The 21,885-nt window shown below is 47.1% G+C and overlaps 1 protein-coding gene across 2 annotated transcripts in view; it reads right to left on the minus strand.

Annotated features, from left to right (window-relative positions):
• Positions 1-2,562: 2,562 nt before the first annotated feature.
• Positions 2,563-21,885, minus strand: part of ARID3B (AT-rich interaction domain 3B) — a 57,210-nt gene continuing 37,887 nt past the window's right edge. For both annotated transcript variants that reach the window (XM_083698314.1, XM_083698315.1), the window contains exons 5-9: positions 15,735-15,918; positions 14,632-14,891; positions 11,460-11,720; positions 9,846-9,950; positions 2,563-9,303 (exon numbers count right to left, since the gene is read on the minus strand). In XM_083698314.1, coding sequence (XP_083554440.1) covers positions 9,146-9,303; positions 9,846-9,950; positions 11,460-11,720; positions 14,632-14,891; positions 15,735-15,918 — 968 coding nt within the window. In that variant the 3' untranslated portion in view covers positions 2,563-9,145. The remainder of the gene's footprint in view (positions 9,304-9,845; positions 9,951-11,459; positions 11,721-14,631; positions 14,892-15,734; positions 15,919-21,885) is intronic.

Consider the following 21,885-nt stretch of genomic DNA (forward strand, 5'->3'; position numbering starts at 1 on the left):
GAGGCCCCATTAGCTAAACTGGTGCTTCAGGTTAAGAACAGTTTCAGGTTAGGGTTAGGGAAAAGGGTGGGTGGAGTTTGGGAATCCAAAGGGTATATAAGTATAGTTTGTTTTATTCTTTACGTTGCTTTGCTATTGGTATGGAAATTGGGAAAGATGTGGAAGGGAAATTTTGGTTGACTTTAGGAAAAAAGTTTAAAATGTTTAAGAAAAAATAATGAGGTATAAATATTGATGTGTAAATTTGGTTAAGTTAAAATTGATCCCCTTTTTTAAATGGCTAAATTAAATGAAAATAAGGTTTGTAAATATAAATTGAGGAAATGGAAGAAAGAAGAAAAATAAAATAACAATATGTTAGAATAAACTAAATTAAGTTAAAATGGAGAAGTAAATTAAGGATTTGCTGAGCCAATAATCTAAATTGGAATACAAGAAGGGGAGGTGTGAGGAGGTCTGAGAAACAAGTTAAAAGAAAATAAGTATTTGAACTTTCAGGTGTTTTTAATTGTTTTTATTTTTAAGTTTTGGATTTTTGTATTTTTTCTTTTTGTTTGTTTATTTTTGTCTTTGTTGTTATATGTTGTTCTTTTTTGAAAATGCTAATAAATATTCATTTTTTTTTAAAAAAAGAACAGTTTCAGGTTAAGAAGGGACCTCTGGAACGAATTAAGTACTTAACCAGAGGTACCACTGTAATGGAATATCACAGTTTAACTGCTGATATAGCACGATGCTGAAAACCTGGTACCACTCAGCCCTAGTCTGTTTTTTTAGTACAGTGAGGATGAATTTGATGAAGTGAAGGGCCGTGTGGAGACCGACCAAGGGGCAAACCAAAGTTGTTGAGCTTTTTTAAGGATTTTACCCAGGAAATAAACTGATAAACTGCCACAGGGGCCAAAATGGACTTTGTACATGCCTGCTATAAAGGAAGTCCAAGTGATTTCTATGAAATATCTGGGCCTTATGACAGATTTCAGCTCACCAATCACAAAGGACATATCAGATGTGGTGCTCTTTTCCCCAGTATTTTTACTGGGTTTTTTTATTTACTGACTTTAATGTTGTCAGCTCATAAGATGTATTTATAGGTCAACAATTTTTGATAGAGATAGCTCTCTGCTTAGTCTACCTCATAGGTTTGGTGTGAAGATAAAATGGACGGGAAGGGGGAACCCTGGGCACCACCTAAATTTCTAAATTTCCCAAGTGCAGGGCTAGGGAACATGTGTCCGTCCAGACCATGGGCAGGCAAACTAAGGCCCAGGGGCCGGATCCGGCCCCATCGCCTTCTAAATGCAGCCCGTGGACAGTCCAGGAATCGGCATGTTTTTACATGAGTAGAATGTGTCCTTTTATTTAAATGCATTTCTGGGTTATTTGTGGGGCCTGCCTGGTGTTTTTACATGAGTAGAATGTGTGCTTTTATTTAAAATGCATCTCTGGGTTATTTGTGGAGCATAGGAATTTGTTCATTCCCCCCCCCCCAAAAAAAAATATAGTCCGGCCCCCCACAAGGTCTGAGGGACACTGGACTGGCCCCCTGCTGAAAATGTTTGCTGACCCCTGGTCCAGATGATGCTGGGCTCCAACTCTGGCCACTGGCTATGTTGGCTGAGGTCCAACAACATGTGAAAGCCCCCCACTCTCTTCTTAAGAGCACAGAATGCAAATGCAATAGAGAGCAAATAAAGAGGTGGCAGCTCTGGCCATCTCTCCCTGGATGGGAGACCTCTTTGGGCCTCTATGGCACCTTGAGCTTCACAAAGAAAGCAGGATGTTCATTATCTGGGAGCAGAGAAGGGGACTCATTTCTGTCCGAGACCCAGCTGTCAAAGCAAGCCAGGGACAGGGAACCTGTGGACTTTCTAGATGTTGCCACCATGCCAACCATCAGCCATGCAGAGAATGCCAATCCTGGCCTGACTACACTGGCTGCCAGTTAGTTTCTGGGTCCAATTCAAAGTGCTGCTTTTGACCTATAAAGCCTTAAACGGCTCAGGACCACAAAACCTCAAGGACCACCTCTTTCCATAGGAACCTACCCGAGATCATCCTCTGAGGCCCTCCTTTGTGTGCCTACTCGACAAGAGGTCTGGAGGATGGCAACATGAGAACAGGCCTTTTCTCTGGTGGCTCCCCACTTGTGGGATGCGTTCCCCAGGGAGGCTAGCCTAGCACCTCCGTTACATATCTTTAGGTGCCAGGCAAAAGCTTTCCTCTTCAGGCAGGCCTTGGGCTAATAAAACAATTTATGGCCTTTTAAACTGTGTGTATGGGTGTGTTTTGTTTTGTTTGTTATTACATTATGTATTTTAGGTTCTGTGTTGTAAACTGCCCCGTGGTCTCCTGAAGAAGGACAGTACATAAATTTAAATAACAACAAGAACAATGTCCGCTTCCTGGAAGGGCTTTTAAATCCTTTTCCACAACAGGATTCTGCCAAAGTGTTGGAATGGAAGAGCTGCTGTTTGGCTTTTCCCGGGAGCTACAAAAGGGGGAGCAGCAGTGGGGGGAAACAAACAAAAAACGGCACAAAGAGGAAGAAGTGCATAGCTGTTGTATGAAGAGGTAGAAGTTTATTGGAATATAAACATTCAGATAACATGTAAGATAGAAAAAAAAAACCCACCAACAACATATACAGACACTTGCTGGAAGGAAACATCTGAGGTATTTATTTATTCACCATCTAGGCTATCACATTTTATTTCTTCCTTTAAATAGTTAAGAGAGAGAGAGAAAAAAAACACCCCTAGCTGTGCAGCTGCTGCAAAAGTGGTGGCAGATCTCAGAACCACCTGCCTCCTTCCCTCCTTTGGATCTGCCTGGAAGAGGCAGCCGCTAAGAAAGGGCTGTGTGTGTGTGTGTGTGTGTGTGTGTTGTCAAGTCCTATTTGCTTGGGAGGACCCAGAGCGCCTCTCTGGGACAGCAACCCCCCCACTTCCACCTCCACGGCTGAAGGGCCTTGTCCTGGAGTCTTCTGGTGCCACCTGAAAAGCACTGGGCCCTCTTTCCCAGGGCAACAGAAAGGAGGGGGGTGTTGTTTTCTAAAAGACTTTGTGAGAGAGGGACCGTAGTTCAGTGGCAGAGCACAGGCTGTGTGCAACCCTTTGCACAATCCAGAGCTAAGCCAAGGAGAGCCTGGAGGATCCTTTCTTGTGGGGATGCAGCTCACCCACAAGCCCAGCATCTCTGTTGTGGGATTTCGTGCTTGAGCTGGGGGGGAAAGGAAATTGCCTCTGCAAATGAAACTAAGACCGGGGTGGAGGAGCAGCCCTTTCTGTCATATCAAAAGCCCTGAGCGTCATACAATCTTTCAATATTCAGAATTGGGTAAGGTGGAGTGAATGCTCCACCTGCACCTCACCAAGCCAAAAACCTGCTGCTGGTTTCTTCACCGACCTCCAAAGCCTGGCAAAGCACAGCACAAACAGCAATACAACCCTGCCCATCCAAAAGAGGGGAAGGAAGGAGAGGGGGTGGATTTCTACAACCTGAAATGGCCAACCCAGAAAACAGCCAAGGGCCTGAAGTTGGATGCTGCAGCTTATTTTAATGAGGTATATACTTATATATGTCGTTACAAATCCCAAAATCTACCCTTTTCCCTGAACTGGGTTCAGAACGACCCTTTAGCTCCCTGGCTGCTTTCAGTTTAGGTGAGTGAGGAAACTGATGGGCCTGGAGGGCGGAGGCCACCCCAGGGCTCCAAGCACCTTCCTGTGCAAGAAATGCAAATGGTATCGAGTGCAATGGGACCAAACTGGACAGAGCAGTGAGAGACCCGTTGGCGGAAACTCAGCTCTGCCTGAAACTCCAGGTAATGCAGATGACTGGGAGGAGTGGGCTCCTTTTTAAATCAATTGGGGCACATGGGTTTGGAGGTTGCCCCACAGTTTACCCTTCTTCCAAGCCAGTTCCCATCACCCTCCAGCTGTTCCCTGTGCCCAGAGCCAAACTCTGACACCCAGGAGAGCGTGGTTGAGAGGAAAGTGCTGGAAGGTGAAGGTTCACTTCACAGTAACTATATGAACTTTTATGCTTTCAGTGATTTATTATTAAATCAGGCCCCTTATCCTCCCACGCCTGCTTCACACATAAATCAGAACAGACCCAAGTTCTCTCTGCCACTTCTGTGTCTAGCTTGGTACACATTAAAGCAAGAAATCCCAGAATCCACTGCTGACAGAGCTTGGGGTGGGGGGGGGGAAGAGAAGGTGTTTAGGAAAAAGCCACCCCCCCAACTTAGAACTCTGCACTAGGGTAAAAAAGAAAAGAAAAACTGAAGCCACAAGTTCTGAAACCAGGAAACCGAGTTATGCAGATCAAGCAACTCTGCACGATATTCACATGTTTATATGGTTACAGAATTTTGTTCTGTGTGTTCCACTTGGGTAGGGATTGGGAGAGGAAGTGTCAGAGTCACGTGAGTATTGGGGAAATTTGTGCAGGAAAGGTTAGAGCCGTATTAAATGCAGAAACCATACTGAACACCTTCAAGTGCTCATCCACCACCACCAGCCTCCAAAACTGAGGCCTGGAAACCTACGCTTACAAGACAAAAGCAGTCTTATCAGGATTCCTTAGAATTACTCAGCGGATCTCAACTTCCTAATGGAAGGGGGACAGCTCAGTGCTGCAGCACCTGTTTTGCCTGAAACCCTGGAGAGCTGCTTCCAGTTGGTGTAGAGGATGCTGAGCTCAATGGACCCATGGCCTGGCTATGTATGAAGCAGCCTTGTAGGATCCTAAGCTGGAAAACAACCACCACTGCAAATGGGACAATCTTCCGTTGCTGGGAGTGGTGGTGAGGGAAAACACACAAACAATAGAGGAAGAAAAAGAATTAGCCAGCAAAACGCCCAAGAAGATTCACACCCAACCCTGGTTGTGGTGCAGGCTCTGCTTAAAAGCAAAGGAGGCCTGAGGCAATGAGCCAAGAGGCCCACGGGGACAAATCTCATGCCAAGTCTGGCAACCTTCCTGGCTGCTAGAATAAAGTCAGCCAGCTGCCTTTACAACCAGACCATCTCTGCCAAAGAAAAGCAGGTGGACTACAGGTTTTACTGCTAACAGATAACTTTAGCTCCTGGCTCCTGGTGGAGGAAACACCTAGGAGGACAAAATGTTTTTGGCTGGGGGCTTCCAATGCAAATGGGAGCAACAAGCAATATGCTGTTGTGGAAAGCTGAAGGCAGCCTTTGGATTTTCGACATCCCAGCCTCCAGATGCCACTTCTTCTACCTTCTCTGTTTCAAGAGGAGGAACAGCCATACTCTTGACAGTAAAGGAGCCAAGTAGAATCGCAAGGGGCCCTGAGAACTGGCCACAGATAAGGCCTTATCAAGTCAGCTGGGGGTGGGCTGGGGGGGTCGCTGTTGCTGCAGGGGACAGAGCTGGATTTTGCTGCACAATCCGCAACACGCCTTAGCATAGTCAGGTCTGGGATATTATTTACAAAGCCCCAAACACAAAAAGAATGCTATCCTGTGGAATCCCCATCACTGAGTATGCGGGGAGAATTCCAGCCACATGGTTCATTCAAATCTAGCAAGGTTGTGGCAAGGGAGAAAAAAAAATATGTTTGCAGACTATTCGGTCCACAGCTGGCCAGATCTGACCCAGGCTTCTGTGTTCCCTAGAGCAGCGGCCCAGGGGCCAGAGGTGTGTTTTGACACACTATCTGCCCCGAATCATCCAGGACGAATGAGTGTCACAGTTTGGGAGCCATGCAGTCACTTGGGATAAGGCAATCGGTTGGGGGAGGGGGGCAGAATTGCTTCGCAAAGATCTGCAGAAGAGGTAGCCTGGGTGTGGAGCTTTGTTTTTCCCAGAATCTGCATGAGACAGCAATACAATGAAACGGGTAGGGAATCTCCTACAGTAACAGCAGTGTAAAACCTTTATCGGGTCAACTAAAACACCCCAAGTATGAGCAAGCTTTCAGTTTCCGAAGATCTTTTCTTCAAGGATTGTTTGTATTCTGTGACAATTTAGTAGCAGGATTATGCTGCTGTTGCATTTTTTAAAACAAGATTCTGATGGACCGACCTGGTTCTCTGCAGTTTTGTTCTGCTGGAAAGCATCCAGTGTCCCATTGCTTTTCCAAGCAGCTGTTGGCTGAAGAGAGAGAACACTGAAGTGTGGAATCTCTTTCTCTCCTACAAAGGCTAGACTTTTTACAATGCCTTGCTTAAAGTTTGGCAGGGTGGCTGCAGGCCGGGAAAGAATGCTTTGCAGGCCACATCTGGCTTGCCAGCTGAGCCTCCCTGGTGCAGACTTGAGGCCTTCCAGCAGGAATGGCGTCTTCTCTTGCTCACGTCCCCTTTGATAAATCCGATTGGTGGAGGAATGAATGTGGCGTCACTTGGTGAACTTGGCACCACAGCAATTTCCTTGGCCCAGTGGTACATGCTCACATACACAGCGGTTGGGAGTGCCTTGGGTAAGTAACTGCAGAGGAACATGCCTGGGAGAAACATACTGGACCTAGAAATCCAGTATTTTTTTGAACGGAAAACCTGCAGGACCGAGCACCATCAAAGACTAACAGAATTGTGGAGTTGGATGGGACCGTCGAGTCCAACCCCCGGCAATGCAGGAATCACAACTAAAGCATCTCTGACAGGTGGCTTTCCGGCCTCTGCTTAAAAAACATACAGCCAAGGAGAGTCCACTGCCTTCTCAGGTGGTCCATTCTTGTGCTCAAAGATGTGTCCAGAAAGGAACATTCTTATTTATTAACTCATAATGCATTTTAAATGAACCCTTCAAATACAAATAGTTTCCCTCCCAAGGGCGTATTTTTCCTCTGCAGGAATTTGTCCAAAAGCAACATCGTGGAAGGAAGAGGATTTAGTGCGTGTCCCCTAATCTATTTCTTGTCGCCGGGAAAAAAAAAAAATCACTTCAACCATTCCCAGTAGCTTCACAGTTACAGATGTGCCTAGCTTTTCCAAGCTGGGGGGGTTCTGCTTTCCCTCTGAGGAAGCCTTTAAAAAAGAGGGGAGGGGAGAGAAACACCTGCACTTCTGAGAGGGCTTAGCTGCCTCCAGAGCTCCGCCTACCATGCAGGCCTTGGGTTAGAATCCCATGAGAACCAGCGAGCTCTCAAGAGGCCAGAAATAATCAGAATTGCAGCACAGGACTTTACTTCAAGGGTAATAAGGAAACAAAGTCCTCTTACTGTTTTGGGACTGAGATGCACCCAACATGGATTGTTTTGAAAATCCTGAACAACTAATAAGCCCTTCGAGGAGAAAGCAACATCAAACCAACGAGAGGGAAAGAGAGAGAAAGTCAGCCTGAGAAATTAACCTGCATCTTCCACCACCACCTATTACCCCATGAGCCAAGTGCTTCCATGCTATCTTGAGGACATCAAAGGTTTCTGATCCTTCAACTCAGGGGGCTCCTTTTTTTTTGGTGTGTCTTTGGTGCTACAATATATAAAATTTAAAATAAAAAGCAGTCAACAAGACATATAAAAAGAAGCTTTAACATATGCAAATCCTTCCAGAAGAGAGAAAGAGAAAAAAAAATCCCAACAACAACACAGCAATAAGTACATATTTTTGAGGTATTTCATCTGCTCAGGAGAAGCTGATGCTGATCTGTAGCATGACTGAGACTCGTCAGGGTAGGAGAGGGAGGGCGGATCCCTGTTGGCAAGGAGGTGGGGGATGCCGGTGCAACAGGCAGGCAGGCAGCGGGCTTCTGCTACAAGGAGGAAGCAGAAACAGGCAGAAGTTCAAGGGGGGAGGTACAAGGAAGTGCAAAGTGTGTGCACAAGTGTGGAGGGGGAAGCAATTGAGGAGTTCATCTGTCCTGAGGAACAACACACGGCTCTCTCATCAAGATTTTAGAAGGGAAGATGTGGGGGAAGATGCCCAGAAGCCCCTGGTTGTTCTAGGGCTGTGGGGCAGTCAATTAGGGCTGGCCCCACTAATACACAAGGAAGCAGCCAATCCCCCTTTGATAGGCTGGGATCACAGAGGATTCTCGGCAAGTGTTAAGTGAGTGGACACAGGCAGCAGCAATGCAAGAACAGCTTTGTTCTTTCAGCATCAAGGTGCCCAATCCCAGTTACATTTGGGGGCGGGAGGACAGGGAAGCAAGGGTGGGTGGACCATAAAATGTGCCTGACCTAGATGAGCCCCTAACCACTTTCACCTTTAGCTTTCTGACTGGTAAGAGTTTTTAAAATAAAATTTAAAAATTCCATGCATCCCCACCCACCCCTGAGGCAGAAAGAATGGAGAAACAGAATTGCACAACTTGACCTCATGGGGAGGCTGGATAGGAGTGAGGCTGTGGAAGAACCTGCCAATGCTGGCGCCTGAGCCCCAGTTCTGCAGGGAAGGCTGGGCAACGCTGCGAAGGGCAGCTGGTGCAGATTCCTCCAGAGGCTTGTCCAGCCTCCCAGGGGCCTTGCTCAATGCTGCAGAAGCAGCACGAAAGGGAACCTCCATGCTGTCAAGACTCCTCCAGAGAAAGCTAGCAGGCCAAACCTAAGGCCAGAAGGAAAGAGGGAGGCAGGAGATGCACTGGCTCTTTGAGTCAAGGCTGGCTAACTGGGAAGAGGAAAGAGACCCAGTAAGACCTGCACGTTAACACACAGAGGGATCAAATGTGGGTTTGTGTGTCTCTGTGTGTAAAAGCAAGCTGGAGAGAGGAATTAAAGGATGTGGGGGTGGTATATGAGAGAAGAGAGCTATGTTCCCCCCCTGCATCTGGGGGGTAGGATTGTCAATACACTGCAGTCACGTTAGGGGGGAAAAGTCGTGTGAAGCATGGAAAAATGGGTTTCTTGCCTTCGCCTTTTGCTACAGTGGCGATGCTCAGTCATCTACAAAAACTCACACAGCCAGTCCAGAGAATCCCTGATTGAAACACGCCCTGTGTCCCCTCCCGCCCCCCACCCCCACCCCCTTGCCCTCCTTTTCCCACCGAGGACACAGCAAGACCTGAAGAAAGGTGAGATGGGCAGCAAGAGACCACCTCGGCAGGATCCTTGCCAGCACAGGATCTTTGCTTCTCTGCCACTGGCTGGTCTTCTAAGCGGGCTCCTCGAGGCGAGGTCACCGGCAGGGCCGCTTGGGGCCAAGGAGAGAGAAAGCACCTCCTCCCTGCTTCCCCCTCAGAGAGACCAGCTGGTTGAGGGCTCAACGCCAGGTGTGCCCCTGGAGGAGGTCGGGCTGGGAGAACAGTGGGAGGAACTGCTGCTGCCGCCGCCGGTGCTCTGCGTGCTGGATCCGGCAATGAGGTGGACGACAGGTTTCTGGGCAAACAAGACCCCTGCGGGGCAGAAAGAAGGGAGGAAGATTAGCAGGCCAAGGATAACATAAGAATGCAAAAAGAGCTCTGCTGGATCAGGCCAAAGGGGACCCATCTAGTCCAGCTTCCTGTTCTCACTGTGGCCTTCCTGATGCCTGTGAGAAACAAGCAGTCAGTATCCAAGCACAAGGGCCCTCGACCCCCCTGTGGTTCCCAAGAACTGGTATTCAGAAAGATTGCTGCATCCATCTGTGGAGACAGAAGCATAGCCATCCTGGCTAGGAGCCATCGATAGCCCTCTCCTCTTTTAAAGCCACCCACATTCATGCAGCTCCCTGCTCTGGCTTCCTCAGAGCGGCAATGGCGTATCAATAGCCGTGTGTGTGTGTGTGTGTGTGATCAGAGGATTGTTCTGAATTGTTCTCCAGAGACCAGCCATTCCGCAGCTTGGCAGACTGCTCAGTCTGAAGCTGGATTATTCCAAATATTGGGTGGCTGATTCCAAGGGATCCACCTGCTTCAATCCCTTGCCCCATTTCAGAAGTGGACTCTTTCTCTCTCACCAGCATAGATTGTGCCATTGATTTCCACAGACATATTAATGCTTCCAAAGGCAGAGGGTGTCCAGTTCAGTGCTGCTGATGTCGCTGCTGAATCTGATTTATCCTCTGGTGGGGGAGGACAAAAGAATAGTATGAGTTGTGTTATGCTCATCCCACTACAGACCCGGGCATTTCCCCCCCCCCCTCTCATTTCCCTCTCTCTCTCTCTCTCTCTCTCTCACACACACACACAAACACACACACACACACACACCTTCCCAGGCCTGATAGTTGTAACATAGTTGGTCAACTGGTAGAGATTTCACCTTGCTCTGCACTATGCCTTGATCCACCATTAAAATAAGTGGAAGGGAACAACGGGCCCTGAATGGCTCAAAGCACCAGCTGGATAAACACTGGACACGGGAAGTCATGCACAAGGGGTTTAAACCAGGGATGGCGATTTTTCTTGCTTGGACTGAGGGTCACATCTGGGGTGGAAACTGTTCAGCATGCAGGCCTGATCCCTGCATCTGGAAAACACCACATCCCAGCTGGCGGTGGGCTTTGAGGCTGGGCAATGGCCCCCAGCATCCTCCTCCTCCAACATGCAGCTGACTGTGATAGACCCTGTAGACCTGCTGTTCTCGCCACCCCTTTGGGTCCCTTCCAACTACCATTCTGTACTCATGCCTCTGTGGCTGAGGTGAGGAAGACGCATCAGTGGCAAAGCAAGTCCAGTACATCTCATGAGACTTCTGGCAGGCACCTCATCAGTGCTATTTTTATAGAAAAAGAGGTGCCGGAATGCATCAACACCACCTCCCTTGTTCTCTTAGAATGGCAATAGGGCCCACCTGAGAGGTGCCAGAACTGAGTTCCGGCTGAAACCCCCCCCTGCTTGCATAGTTTGCCAAGCCAGCTTTATTGGGAAGGGACAGATCGGCTCTCTGGTCCACTCCAAGTGGGTCAGAAGGAGGAGAAGCCGGGTGATTCTCAAGGGGTAAAAACTCCCACGAGGCCAGTGGTCTGAGGGCTGTGGTTTGCTCATCACTGGTTTAAACCAAGAAGTTGCACCTATCTGGCTTCCCTCATGCATCAAGTCCCTCCCCTCCAAAAAGCATTATTCAGAATAGCAGTCTGCACAGCCCACTAAGGAAGATAATAACACAAGATTCAAAACAGTAGCAATTAATTGCACTTTTATTCAACATCCAATTAAAGCTAGTTCCATTAATTCAGCTTAACTGATGAACTTGATATGAGATAAGCCTGTCAGTCACTGAACAAGTCTTAGATACCATATTTAGTCATGGCTTCACTGTTCAGCAAACTCTTAATGCGATGCGTTGGCTTGATGGTGACACCTGTTTCCCAATGTCTGGTTTAAGGTCACTTAGCAGGAGATTTAAATCACCACCTCCAGTGCCCCCCCTGCTGTCTCCTTGCCTCTTAGAGCCCCCTAGGGACCCCCCCCCCGGGATGCTACCACCCACTTTGGCGGCCACTTTTAGACTATGACTCCCATCAGCCTTTGCCAACCTGACGCTCTCCAGATGCTTTGAACTATGTGCACTCGCTGGGGCCGATGGGAGTTAAAGTCCAAAGGCTGCAGCAGAGCCAGGGCGGCCTCACCTCGGCCGTTGATCTTGATCTTCATGGGCAGCTGCCGGGCCATGCTGAAGAGGTTCCGCTGAAAGGCCTGCTGGATGAAGCGCTGCTCCTCCTGCGTCATCCGCGCCACCTTCTCCGCGGGCTCCCCAGACTCCAGCCTCTCCCTCAGCTGCTCCAGGGTAGCGGTTCGTGCCGCTGCCGTCACAGCCGCCTGCTGATTCGCCAAGGCCACAGGCATGGCAATGCGGTTTGGCGTGGACACTGTCAAGGGGACACCGTCACCTAGGAAAGCAAATGGGCCACTCAGGGACCTCGAGGCAAGCTGAGGCAGGAGCCATGGCTCAACCGGCAACTTGCCCAAGGCTGGAAGCACCATCCTGACAATGCTATTAGTAGCAGTGCCCTTCCATTTCCCCTCTAAGGCAGCAACTGCTTCATCCCTAGCACTGACATCAAAAAATTATGTGATCTTTGGGTGTAGGGCAGTATATATGTTAAATACATAATAGGCCAATGAGGAAAGAGAACATAGGGGTTATGGGGACAAGGAAGAGCTGGGTCCAGGTGGTCTGAAAGAAATCAGTAGGGTCCTGCTCCCTGTCTTTCTCCTGGCACATGTCATCATCCATAGTGGCGATTAAAGTAGTTTTGGAAATAGGTCCAGAAATTCAGTTTCATCTGACACAGCACAGTGTTGCCCAGCCACCACTTACTAAGTACACTACCCCAGAGGAGGATGCTTGAGACTGGCTGAGAGCAGTTATAAATCTCTGCCCCAGAGGATAGGACTCAAATCAATGGATTCAAATGACAAGAAAGGAGATCCTGGCTATATGTTAAGAAGAACGTTCTGAAGGAAAGAGCTGTTTGACAGCAAAACAGTTGTGCAAGGTAAGGATTCGAGTGAAACCGAACACCTGTCTCCTTGATCCTTGCCCATCCTAGCTAATAAAAGCGAGCCGGGAAGGGCTGGGTGATGGACTCTGCGGGGTGGTGAATGCTTCCCTCTACAAGGGAGCCTTCCCAGACCCAATGAAAGAGGTTATTAAACCCCTTCTTAAAAAAAAATATCTTTAGACCCAGCCAATATGGCCAACTATTGCCCAGTCTTAAATCTTCCATTCTTGGGCAAGGTCATTGAGCGGGTAGTTGCTGAACAACTCCAAGCATGCCTGGAGGATGCGGACCATTTGGATCCCTTCCAGTCAGGATTCAGGCCTCACCATGGGACTGAAACTGCCTGGTCAATGATCACCGATGGGCTAGGGACAAAGGTGAAAGCTGTTTCCTAGTTCTGTTGGATCTCTCAGTGGCCTTTGACACCATCGACCATGACATCCTTCTAGACCGTCTTGAGGGGCTGGGAGCTGGGGGCACTGTTATACAGTGGTTCCGCTCCATCCACCTGGGCCGTGTCCAGAAAATGGTGTTGGGGGATGAGTGTTCAGACCCCATGGCTCTCACTTGTGGGATACCTCAGGGTTCTGTCCTTTCCCCAATGCTTTTTAACATCTATATGAAGCCACTGGGAGAGATCATCAGGGGTGTTCATCAGTATGCAGATGATACCCAGCTCTACCTCTTTCAAATCGGAACCAGTGAAGGCAGTGAAGGTCCTGTGTAAGTGACTGGAGGCAGTTGGAGGATGGATGGAGGCTAACAGATTGAGGTTGAATCCGGACAAGACAGAAGTACTGTTTTGGGGGGACAGGAGGTGAGCGGGTGGAGAGGATTCCCTGGTCCTGAATGAGGTAAATGTGCTCCTGAAGGACCAGGTGCGCAGCTTGGGAGTCATTTTGGACTCACAGCTGCCCATGGAGGCACAGGTTAATTCTGTGTCCAGGGCAGCTGTCTACCAGCTCCATCTGGTACGCAAGCTGAGACCCTACCTGCCCGCATACTGTCTCGCAAGAGTGGTGCATGCTCTGGTTATCTTCCACATGAACTACTGCAACACACTCTACGTGGGGCTACCTTTGAAGGTGACCCGGAAACTACAACTAATTCAGAATGCAGCAGCTAGACTGGTGACGGGGAGCTGTTGCCGAGACCACATAACTCCAGTCTTGAAAGACCTACATTGGCTCCCAGTATGTTTCCGAGCACAAAGTGTTGGTGCTGACATTTAAAGCCCTAAATGGCCTCAGCCCAGTATACCTGAAGGAGCATCTCCACCCGTTCAGCCCAGACACTGCGGTCCAACTCCGAGGGCTTTCTGGCAGTTCCCTCCCTGCGAGAAGCGGTTACAGGGAACCAGGCAGAGGCCTTCTCGATAGTGGTGCCCGCCCTGTGGAATGCCCTCCCCTCAGATGTCAAGGAAATAAACAGCTATCTGACTTTTAGAAGACATCTGAAGGCAGCCCTGTTTAGGGAAGTTTTTAGTGTCTGGTGTTTTATTGTATTTTTAATATTTTGTTGGAAGCTGCCCATAGTGGCTGGGGAAACCCAGCCAGATGGGAGGGGTATAAATAATATATTATTATTATTATTATTATTATTATTATTATTATTATTATTATGCTCCCCCCCCCCGTGGTACTTGGCAGGGAAGGGATGACAGTTGTTCCCCCTCCTTGCACTAACAGGAATGTAAATGCTTCAGGGAGATCACAAGCAGGCAGCTGACAACCTGCTAAAACTAGGACAAAAGAAGAGGGAGCAGAAGTAAAAAAGTTTAGTGTAAATGAATTCAGGGAAGGACTGCACGGTTATGATGGAAACGGCTAAAAAGCAAAGGAGTCAAAAGGATGAAGAATGGTGAAGAGAGAGAATAAGGCAGAAAGTAGGAAGAACACATTTAGGGGTGAAAAAAGAAGTTTATTCTGGTTGCATGAGGGAAGGCGAGCCAGTCAATGCAGCTGAGGAACAAATAGGAAGATGGTAGCCACCTTTCCCTTCCACACACCAGTCCCAAGACCAGGTGACACACATGGCTCTGACCCAAGAACACTAAAAATGGTGGATGTCAATGTAGCACACAACCAGCTGAAATGCGCACATCTGTTGGAGGAAGTGGCCACTTGTGAGCCACACCGTGCGTGTGTGTGTGTGTGTGTGTGTGTTTGTGTGTGTGTGTGTGCATGTATGTGTGTGTGTGCAAACACACCCTTCACCCACTGCATCCATCTGACTGCTAAACCTGAGCACCTGCCCCTTCAGGCCACCCAAATGACAAACCAGGTAAGTGGCTGACCTTTCCTGAGAGCGCCTGCTGAAGACAGGTGAGGGTTGCTGGTTCCGCCACCAGGGGCGAGGCTAACGATGGGGAAGCGGATCTTTGGAGGGCACAGGAGTGAAGGAGGCCCTGTGGCAGCAGGGGAGTAGCTGAACAAGGAGGAGCTGTAGCTGGGCCGCCGGCCTTCCCGCCTGTTGCCATCAATGGCAGCCTGCAGCTCAGCGGGAGAACTTAAGGACTTCTTCTCACATTCATAGGCGTAGAGGTACTTCATATACCTAGAAAAACGAAACAAAGAACAGGGGATGCAGAACCAGACAGAATGCTGCATTTGGTACAGCAGAGATGGACTCTAGTCAACACTCAGCCCAGGCCCAGTCACAGGGCTCATTCAGACATCAAGCCAAACCATGGTTTGTGCTAACCATAGTTACAACAGACCCCACCATAATTTGAGCTGCTTGTCTGTTTAGTTCTCATCTGATCAGGACTCCGCTCCTGTAAGTTTGTGTTCATGTCTTTGTGCCCTGTCATTTGCCAATGATCTGCGGATCCAAACATAACAACGAACCACAGTTAGCACAAACTGTGGTTTGACAGGCCAACTTGGAAGCTCTTTTTAAAGCATGGTTCATAAGCAGACAAAATGTCAGATATAATGCCAGGAAATTTCATTTGACTGCAGTTATACTACATAGGGGTTGCAGGGGAGGGTGAGAATAAATGAGATAAAAGTAAGTAAAAAAATGGCATTATGGAAATGCTATTAAAAAGGTGGAAGGAGAAGGGGATGGAGATGGCAGGCTTCAATTTGGTGATAACTTCAGTAAATCAACAGTTCTATCAGTTGCTGGAAGAAGGCACAACCCAAAATACAGAAGGAGCTAAGCAAAATAGTATGTTTTTCTATAACTAATTACAGCAGGAATGTAGAGATTTCAGGGTTCTGAATCACAGTTGTGATGGGCCTCGGAATCAGGTGTTCCCCGTCTCCTTTCCTAGGGTAGTTGCAAGAAGACCGGAAGCTCCTTGCAACTACACCGTTTAGAATTCAGCCACAAACTCTTAATCTAGTTCTAGACTGAGATATCACACAGGCTTGTGGAAGGTCCAGGACTTACTGGGTGCGAAGTGTAAATGCAGCACTGGTGATGGAGGTGGGTAGGTTAAGGCCTTTGGTGATCTCCCTCCAGATCTTCTTGTTGATGATTTCCACCAGCCCTCCCTTGTCGGTCACCAGCTTGTAGAGCATGTAGAGGTCGAGGATCTGCTTTGCCATGATGGGGATGCGGTTGATTGGCGTCCCTGCAGCCAAAACGAAGGAAGCAGGAAAGAAAGAAAGAGAAAGGGAAGAAGAGAATGAGGGCAAGGAAAAGCCACTTAAGACTCCAGCTGGACTACCTCTGTGATCCCGCAGTTCCTGTAAAGCCTTTGCCTCAACCACTCAGTCCCATCCTAAATCTAAATCCAAGTATGTGTAAACCCTAGTGCATGTGTATTCTTCTCATCTCCTCTCTCTCTCTCTGTTTTTCCTCCTTCTGTTGCCCTCCTGGAGCCGAAGTTAAGATTGTAAGTTGCTGTGAGCAGTGACTGAGAGGTGATAGGCTAGCCATCTTGAAATATCTGAATGGCAGGTGAGGGCATGGAAGATGGAGCAAGCTTGTTTTCTGCCACTCCAGAGAGGAGTACCCTACACAATGTATTTAATCGACAAGAAACAAGATTCTGACTAAACACTAGGAAGAACTTTCTGGTGGTAAGAGCTGTTCTAGAGTAGAACAGACTGACTTGGAAGAAGGTGGACTCTACTGCAACGGAGGTGTTTAGACAGAAGTTGGATGGCAATCTGTCAGGGATTCTTTAGCTGTGCTTCCTGCATTGCAGGGGGTTGGACTAGATCACAGAATCATAGAACTGTAGACATGGAATGGACCACAAGGGTCATCTAGCCCAACCCACTGTAATGAAGGAATCTTTTTGCCCAAAGTGGAGCTCAAACCAACAACCCTGGGACTGAGAGTCTCACACTCAACCAACTGAGCTATCCCTCAGATAATGACCCTTGGGTCCCTTTCACTTCTACAGTTCTATGATCCTATGAGTGACCTGTCCTTTGCCTGTTACTCAAAGTGCCATTCACACTGTTGGTGCTGTGTGCATTCTATAAAATATAAGAATACCCCCACCTACCCAGCAAGAAGAAAAGGCTCCCTATTTGTGACAGAAGTGCAGTAACACCACTAAAGTTCTCGTCCTGGCACCCGCTTCCCCTTAGGGCAAGCAAAAACACCCGACCATACGGAAGAGCTCTGCACCTAGGCAACGGACAGAGAAGAGGCCCGGCTCAGGGGAAGAGGAGCAGCCGGCATTATTATGTTTAGGAGGCCAAGGTGTGAAAACCCAACAGTTTTGGTTCATGCGCAGGATTACTATGGCATTTCTGAGCACAATTTTAATGCTCTTCCTCAGGGGTTCCCATGTACCAGTACACCAGATATGGGCAACTTTTCCTGTATTTAACTGAATTTATTGTGGTTTAAGTTTTGCCTTCCATTTCCCTGACCGTGGGAATTGCATGGCAGTTCTGCAGCACTCACAACCTGGAATGGTGACTCGGGGGGGGGGGGCAAGCGAGCTGAAAGCACCTTCATTTTAGAAATGGAAACATAAACAAAAACAAAATACTTTGCTTTTTGAGCTGGAGTGAGGAGGGGAGAGAAAAGCACCTGGCCCTTTACTTGTCTTATTTTTATATAATTAAATACCGTATTTCACTACATAATCACCGCCACCGCATAATAGTCACACCCCTTTTTTCAGGCCCTAAAATTGATCCCAAAGTTTTCACCGCATAATCGTTGCAGAAGGAATACTGTGCTGCCTACTGTGCCTGTGTAAGTGTCATGCTTTTGGGTAGCACAGCTCAGGGGAGAATACCTTGGTGTTCAACAGCTTAGGTCTTAGTCCAGAACAGATTCCATTCAACTTCCAAGGTACGAATGTATAACAAGGTGGTGTTTTGTTTCTGATTTGCTTCATTAGGAAGGAGTGTAGAAGAGAGGTTTTATGGTGCAATAGTATTAACTATCTGAACAACTCTTTTGAAGTCTGGCCATGGTGCCATTCCGGACCTATTTCCTAACCACTCAAGTCTTTGGTAACCAAAATGACGCATTTATTTCCCACCCCATCATGGGCAGCCGGTGAGCATGCAACATATGGGTTTCAACACTGACTGGAGGCTGCATGTTTTAGGGCCATTGCCTCTAACTTTCCTTTCTGTTCCAGCACAACTTCCTTCTGTCAGCCAGCAAATCTGGTCTTGTTAAGTCTCCTAATATTTTGAAGATGGAAAGAACAAGCCAAGCATACACCAGCCCCCAGAAATGTGAAAATGGAACACAGGCCAACAGCTCAGCTGACATGCTGGAAACTAGGGGGCCAAATTCACAGTAAGGTTTGGCACATTTTAAAACACACACAAAAGGAAGCAGAATTCAAGTGATATATACTTAATGACTAGAGGAACACTACAAAACCCTTAAATGGAAGACGAGCCCTTTTCAGCAGGTCCTCTTTGCTAGATGGATTGTGAACACAATGCATAGCTGAAACAGAACTCCCAATCTATGGTTCTCAAGGAAGCCCAATACTGGGTCTGGAGTAGAGGCTGGAGCTCAATGGATGCATTAGAAAGGTGGATCATTATCTCTTGCCACCATAACTGTGCTTTTTTTTGGGGGGGGGGAGGTGATACAGAGTTGAGAAATGTCCCTCCCATGCCATTGCTTCTTTGATCTAAATTCCCCATCTGTTTTTCTGGTGCCTTTGTTTTTGGAGAAAGAGGTGTCAGGACACTTGCACACAGTTCGATCCAAAGCTTTAAATCAAAACTTCTTCCTAACCAGAAAGTTTGCAAGCAAGGGATTTCTTGGCAACATTAGCAAACACTATTGTGTTATATGGCAGTTCATAAATAGCAAGCCATGGTTTGGTGTTGCCTTTAATGAGCATAAGTATTACTGGGTTCAGGTACTCCCTCTTTCCCTCCCACAGATTTCTCTCCCTCCGATCCTAGTATGAAACAAACCATTGCCAGTTTGTAAAAAAATAGCAAACTATGGCTTACTTCAAGCCAAAAAAATGAGTGGGAGAGTTGACAATCATGAGAGAGCTCCCGAGTTCCAAGTATTCTGGCTGCTCACTCAAATAATGCCAAGCCAGGCTGTGGCATCATTTCTGAGCTGTCTTCACCTGTCCGACAGAAGCAAAACACTTGCTTACGGAAGTCTTAGCAGCCCATGTTGCTCCCAGATAATTAGTAAGGGTCTGAGACACGTACACATTATTAAGCTAAGCGTTCCTTAATGTTAAAAGAAAAGGTCAACTTTATTACACCACCAGACCAAAACATTAAAAAAAACCCCAAAAAACACCTAAGTTGGCTTTTCAGTCTAAGCACTGCTGAATAAAATCAGTCTCCCAATAATTAAGCTAAAGCTTTAAATCAATCAAGCTGATTAAAGCATGCAACTCTCATTTTGATTGTTTGAGGCAAGCGAAAAACGGCTAAGAATAAAAAAGTGTCCTTGATTTGAAGGATTACTTTGGTTTTTACAACCTCAGGAGTTTTAAGCCTCTGTAAGGAAATTCCTCTTCTGGCAGGGATGTTTTTAAAAACCACTTTATCACTTCTGAACTTAAGCTTGCTCCTTTTCTTTTCTTTTCATATACATTGTAAACAAATCTAGGCAATGGAATACCACAAAAACAGGCAAGCAAGGCTGAATAGGAAATGCCACAGTGGGTAGATCACATATTAAGGGCCAGTTTGACAGGAAAGGGCAAGAATCCCCAACCAAAGATGACAGATGCTGCCCAGAGGACAGATTTCCTGCAAAATGTTGTCAGGCTCCACAGCAGAAAACATTAATAATCCTTAGAGTTTGCTTTGCTGCTCTTCCTAGGATAAACAAAAGTTCCTATTAACCAACTCTCTAGAATTCTTTTATGCCACATATTTTTAATGTCAAAAAGCTTGACAAGTTAACAGGGTATGTATGCTTGTGTGCGTGTTTCAACCTTTCATGGGTGATCTGCAACTGAGTAGACCCACTGGAATGAATGAACTGGACTAAGTTAGGTCCAAGAGGTCTACTTTGACCAAAAAATAGTTGACTACCATCCCATATGCTTAAAATGTAATACTCTGGGGGCTGCAGCAGCTTTACTGGTGCAGAATAATGGTTGCTCCAGCCTAGTGGTTCGTCCTTCCAAAAGTTAAGAGATCCAGATGTTTCTTGCTGCTTTTATGGGTCTCAAAGGCAGCTGAGTCCTAAAGAGTCAGGCCAGCGAACCATCCAGCTCAGAACTGCCTATACTGACTGATGGTGACACTCCAGGGCTTCAGATGAGACACTTTCCTACGCCTAACCTGGAGATGCTGAGAATTTTTAAGCCTTGTGGCCACTAAACAAGCAGCATGACCTTCCTCACTAAGCTGCAGCCCTACAAGAAATGGTCCGCTGGATCGGACGAACAGCATCTCATTTCTGACAGTGGCCAAGCAGCACCTTCTAGGGACCCAACAAGCAGAGTATGAAGGCAGCAGCCTTCTCCCTCTGCGGCAACCTGTACTCAGCCACATACCGCCTCAGCGGTACTCTTGAGGAAATATTCCCAACATTACACTTTTGTACAGATAGGGCCATAACATTTGAAGAAAGACTAATAAGAATCAATGAGAGTGGTTAGCATTTCTACAGTGCTGCTGAATGTTGTACAGAGCTTTATGTACACTTTTGGAATGTGATCTTTGCAAGGTAAGAGAGTATCATCATCCTCTCCATATTGCACATTGGCTTGAGACAGAGAATTCACCTTGCATCAAACAACTTCATGGCAGAGGTGGACACACCAGGCCAGTTCTCACAGACAAGGATTCATGGGTTTGGCCTAAAACATAGTTTGGTTGAGATGTTCTACTTCCAATACATACATCAGTACCAAAAATGCAGAAGCTGCAGTTTGTGCAGAATGTTGCAGCATGATTGCTGACACAAGTCAGGCTTTGTCAGCATATAAAGCCTGTGCTCAGAAATCTCCACTGCTTGCCAGTTTGCTAGCAGGTCAGGTTCAAGGTGTTTCTACTAGTATATAACAATGTGGGACTACCTGAGAGATTGCCTTACCCCATGAGTAAGCAAACTAAGGCCCAAGGGCCAGATCTGGCCCAATCGCCTTCTAAATCTGGACTGCGTGTTGCCTTTTTATTTAAAATGCATCTCTGGGTTATTTGTGGGGCGTGTCTGGTATTTTTACATGAGTAGAATGTGTGCTTTTATTTAAAATGCATCTCTGGGTTATTTGTGGGGCACAGGAATTCTTTCATCCCCCCCCCAAAAAAAATATAGTCCAGCCCCCCACAAGGTCTGAGGGACAGTGGACCGGCCCCCTGCTGAAAAAGTTTGCTGACCCCTGCCTTACCCCATAAGCATAAAGGCTCACTTGACCGTTTCAATCAGCAGAACTGGCACTATTACAGGTGCCACAGGTGTTCCGAATTTGTAAGACATGGGTCATTTAGCGTAGCAGCACCTACACTCTGGAACCTCCTGCCTATTGGTATCAAGCAGGTTCCCTCACTGTACTCGTTCTTGTGTAGACAAACCCACCCAGATACTTGGGAAGTTTAGATTAATCTTTAGTATTTTAACTTTTTGTATGTTTTAAAGTATTGCTGTATGTTTCTCGATTTTCTTGTTTTATGTTTTTTAAAATCAAGCAGTGTATAAATTTTATGAAATAAATACATAAATAGGGGAATCAGTTGTGAGAACAAAGAGGAATCCAGCCTCTGCATGAAATGGTTTTACAAGTATCCGACAGACCTCCCAATCCTCTGTTGAACCAGTTTTATGGCAGCCCACTTAACATCTGTGCTAGTGGCTCCGTGCAAGACATGACATGATTCAAAAGGCACTGCAGAGCTTTGCGGAGCCACCAGCTAAAACTGCAAATAAAGAACAGGGCCAACTACCCATCCTCTTGCTTTCACAAAAGCAGAAATAAAACTGATATGCACATTTGTGTGTGCAAGTGTTTCCTTTCACTGATGGGTCTCATTCTTCTGCCCTGGTGAATTCTCTGTGAGAAAGGCAGGAGAGAGCTGGGTGCGTGAAAACATTAATAAAGATTAAGCCCAGAATGCATGCTTTGCGTATCCAGTAAATGCACTTTTACACTCCCCTGGGGCCTCCTGTGGGACTAATT

The sequence above is a fragment of the Podarcis gaigeae genome, assembly GCF_964106915.1.
Source record: "Podarcis gaigeae genome assembly, chromosome: 9".
NCBI classification, from domain to species: Eukaryota; Metazoa; Chordata; class Lepidosauria; order Squamata; family Lacertidae; genus Podarcis; species Podarcis gaigeae.